This window comes from Electrophorus electricus, chromosome 20 (assembly GCF_013358815.1).
Source record: "Electrophorus electricus isolate fEleEle1 chromosome 20, fEleEle1.pri, whole genome shotgun sequence".
Lineage (NCBI taxonomy): Eukaryota > Metazoa > Chordata > Actinopteri > Gymnotiformes > Gymnotidae > Electrophorus > Electrophorus electricus.
The window spans coordinates 4,200,001-4,202,500 of record NC_049554.1 but is presented as its reverse complement, the minus strand read 5'-3'; the positions used below and the strand labels follow the sequence as shown (position 1 = coordinate 4,202,500).

At 50.2% G+C, this 2,500-nt stretch overlaps 1 protein-coding gene across 3 annotated transcripts in view; it reads right to left on the bottom strand.

Moving 5' to 3' along the window:
* Positions 1–2,500, bottom strand: part of sema3fb (sema domain, immunoglobulin domain (Ig), short basic domain, secreted, (semaphorin) 3Fb) — a 66,916-nt gene that overhangs the window by 5,466 nt on the left and 58,950 nt on the right. For all 3 annotated transcript variants that reach the window (XM_035520131.1, XM_035520132.1, XM_035520133.1), the window contains 3 exons: positions 2,180–2,402; positions 311–399; positions 169–210 (listed from right to left, as the gene is read on the bottom strand). In XM_035520131.1, coding sequence (XP_035376024.1) covers positions 169–210; positions 311–399; positions 2,180–2,402 — 354 coding nt within the window. The remainder of the gene's footprint in view (positions 1–168; positions 211–310; positions 400–2,179; positions 2,403–2,500) is intronic.

Sequence of the window (2,500 nt, the reverse complement as noted above, 5' to 3'; positions counted from 1 at the left end):
ACTCTTTCTGAATTATGGCACGCATGTACAACGGACAAAGCCTAAGCACTTAGTGGGAGGCTGAAATCTTTTTCGCATGTGTTTCTATCCTTCAGCTGTAAATTTTGCTTGGGACGTGAAGGTTTAATAGTGTGTGAGGAGGACTGGATTCCTGAGTCTTATATTTACTCTTTTAGATGAAATCTTCATGGTGGTAACAGGAGTGGGGACCTGGGAGAGTGACAGAGTGAGTTTTCAGTAACACCAGTAAAAGGTTGATTTAAACTACGTAACACAGAAAAAGAAAAAACTGAAAGAGAGAGGAGCCCACCTTGAACACTTCCACCTCCTCGAGGATCAGCTCCTCCGTCTGCAGGTCGTCTCTGGGCAACACGATCACCTTCTGTACCGTCCCCCTGTCTGCAGGACGACAGTCCTGTCACTCTTCCTAATCCGTCACATCGGCCGCATGCTGCTCTCCTGTTCCCCTCCTGCACCTCCCATCCTCCTCACTCCCAGCTCTTCTTTTGCTTCCACCCAGTGGTCGCGTCACGCGCCCGCCACATAGGACTTAGTCCTGATTTACCGCGGTCCACGCTTACGGTACTAAGTCGGGATCGGGGTTCACCCGTCATTTGCTATTGAACGAAAATGCATAGGCAGGAAGTGGCTGATCGCAGATCAGTCATATTATTGGATGCTTTTATAAACGAGCCTCAGCCCAAGTCCCAGTCAGGAATAATGGACAGCAGCACTACGGTCACGCAGACCTTGCAACGATGACGGTGCAAGACGGATTAAAACACAGGAATCATTGAGTGCTCTTTAAGAAAACTATTCCATGTTGAGGCACTGTTGCCTAACGGGACTGTTCCGACTGGAACTGCACTGTTCTGAATGCGGGCCAGTGGATTTATTGTTAACTGGAAGCTATTAAATTCCATACTAACCCACTCTAATGTAATACAAAACGCTAATTTAGTAGGGTCATGACCCTGAAGGAAAGCTCACTCTGATGTCCCTTATACTCGATATTATCTCCCCTTTTATCTGTGTTTCTCTTGTGTCTGGAGCTGAAAGACTTCTAAACCTCAGCTGAAACCATAGCTCTTCTAATGTCTGATTACACTCATCTCCTCTTTGACTCCTCTCATGTTCACCATTTAACTCTTGCCCAATTGTACCCCTTGTTTGTTTCTTCTACGCTGATTTATTCACCCCCCCCCCCATCTCAGGTATGTCATGGTGGGCACACCCTGAAGCATGGCATTCTAGGATTGGAGCAGGCCAGCAGCCTGGATGGGCGCACACAGAGCCGCTACGTTACATTACTGTCGTCATACAGGCGCAACAGCGTCACGCCGGATGACGCCTTCCGGCGCTTTTAACAGTTTGACAAGACAAAATGAGAAGAGGAAAGAGACATGGAGAGACATGAGGAATGAAGGAGAGTAGCAGCTCTGCTGGTGTGAGCGGTCTGAGGGACCCTTGCACTCTCGCTCACCAACCTTTGACCTACAGCCTTCAAAGCCCCCTGTTTGAATGACGGGGAAACTTAACGTCCTTTTGAAACGAGGAAAAGGAATTTCGGTCCTCTGATAAACAGCGTCCCCGAGCAGCGGAACGGCCGCGGGACGAGCGGGGGCGTTGAAGCGGGCCCCGGGAGGGGGAGGGACGGAAAGGCTGTCATCAAGGCAGCCCGTGCGCGTTCAGGGTGCACGCAGAGTTGAAACCGTGCGCGCTCGAAATGACTCAATCCCTGAAAGAGCGGGCGCACTCCAGAGCCTCAAAAAGGGGAGCCAGCAGAAGTCAAACAAACACAGGCTGAGCTTTTCATGAGCACCGCGTCCCCTTTCAAGTGGAGTGACGGAGCTTTTGTCCAGTGGAACGTGCTGGATCTGAAAACAGGCATGTGCACTTTCCCAAAGCCCAGCGGAATGCCAAGTAAGGGGCCGCCTCTCCGAATAGCCGAACACTCGCTGACGATGTGTCAAAGGGGCTCTGGTCACACGGTTAGCCGGACAGGCTTAATCCACCATTGCAACTTTGCTACAAACGTCGACGTGTAAACTTCCATGGCCGATGATGCATTTACTTACAGGTAATACAGTTGTGTTCGTAGGGTTTGGCAGATGACAGTAAAACGATAGATTATAATCCAGCCTTGTTCTTATGCTGTACAGTAACATGTTAAACCCACCTGTGCCCAGGAAGAGCACCTCATAGTTGCCGTCTGCTGCCGTCACCTGGTCTACCGCGATGGTGGTGAACTCATAGTCCACGTTGGTCCTGACCACTAGGGGGCGCTTGTGCACGGGGTATACAGCGTTATACATGGTGGGGTGGTTGCGCATGAAGTTGATGACCTCGTCAGGGTAGTCTTTGGTGGACTTCATGCTGGGAGTGAAGGTTCCTCCGGGACACTGAAGCACAAGAACATTAAGATGGCCAATGAGTTTTCGTGCGACTGATCAAGTCCAAACCATGAGCAAAATGGATCTTGATTGGGGGTTTTCCTTCA